General features: G+C 69.0%; 1 protein-coding gene across 1 annotated transcript in view; it reads left to right on the top strand.

The window, feature by feature from the left end:
- Nucleotides 1-6: 6 nt before the first annotated feature.
- Nucleotides 7-860, top strand: part of HOXB9 (homeobox B9) — a 3530-nt gene continuing 2676 nt past the window's right edge. The window contains exon 1 of the mRNA XM_008062441.1: nucleotides 7-647. Within this exon, the coding sequence (XP_008060632.1) occupies nucleotides 131-647 (517 nt within the window). The 5' untranslated portion in view covers nucleotides 7-130. The remainder of the gene's footprint in view (nucleotides 648-860) is intronic.

Genomic DNA, 860 nt, shown 5'->3' with positions numbered 1-860 from the left:
GGGAGGGTGGGGGGCTGGGGGGGTCGCGTCCGAAAGCCCTCACGCCGGTCCGGGTGCCACCTCTCCCTGCTCGGGCGCCGCCGCGCGAGCGCTTCCCTTCCCCCTGCGAGCGCCCGGATAATGTCTGAGAATGTCCATTTCTGGGACGCTTAGCAGCTATTATGTCGACTCGATCATAAGTCACGAGAGTGAGGACGCGCCTCCAGCCAAGTTTCCTTCCGGCCAGTACGCGAGCCCGCGGCAGCCGGGCCACGCCGAGCACCTGGAGTTCCCCTCGTGCAGCTTCCAGCCCAAAGCGCCGGTGTTCGGCGCCTCCTGGGCGCCGCTGAGCCCGCACGCGTCCGGGAGCCTGCCGTCCGTCTACCACCCCTACATTCAGCCCCAGGGCGTCCCGCCGGCCGAGAGCAGGTACCTCCGCACCTGGCTGGAGCCCGCGCCGCGCGGCGAAGCGGCCCCGGGGCAGGGCCAGGCGGCCGTGAAGGCGGAGCCGCTGCTGGGCGCGCCTGGGGAGCTGCTCAAGCAGGGCACGCCCGAGTACAGTTTGGAAACTTCGGCGGGCAGGGAGGCCGTCCTGTCTAATCAAAGACCCGGCTACGGGGACAATAAAATTTGCGAAGGAAGCGAGGACAAAGAGAGGCCGGATCAAAGTAAGTTATAAAAAGTGAGGAAATGCCCAGGCCGAAGGCCGGGGGAGGGGTGGGGAGGGGAGAGGCCATAAACTGCGGACAATGTGCAGGGAGAGCGCCGCGGCGGCCGGAGCGCGAGCCGGGGGCGGAGGGAGCGGAAGGGAGGAAGAGGAGGCACGGGAGGGACGGAGCGGGCGCCCCAGGAGGGGAGACTGAGGCCGCCGGACAGCGCCG

The sequence above is a fragment of the Carlito syrichta genome, unplaced genomic scaffold, assembly GCF_000164805.1.
Source record: "Carlito syrichta isolate Samal-C Ts95f unplaced genomic scaffold, Tarsius_syrichta-2.0.1 Scaffold305705, whole genome shotgun sequence".
Lineage (NCBI taxonomy): Eukaryota > Metazoa > Chordata > Mammalia > Primates > Tarsiidae > Carlito > Carlito syrichta.
The sequence above is the reverse complement of the archived record's forward strand: the minus strand, read 5'-3'. Positions and strand labels throughout refer to the sequence as shown.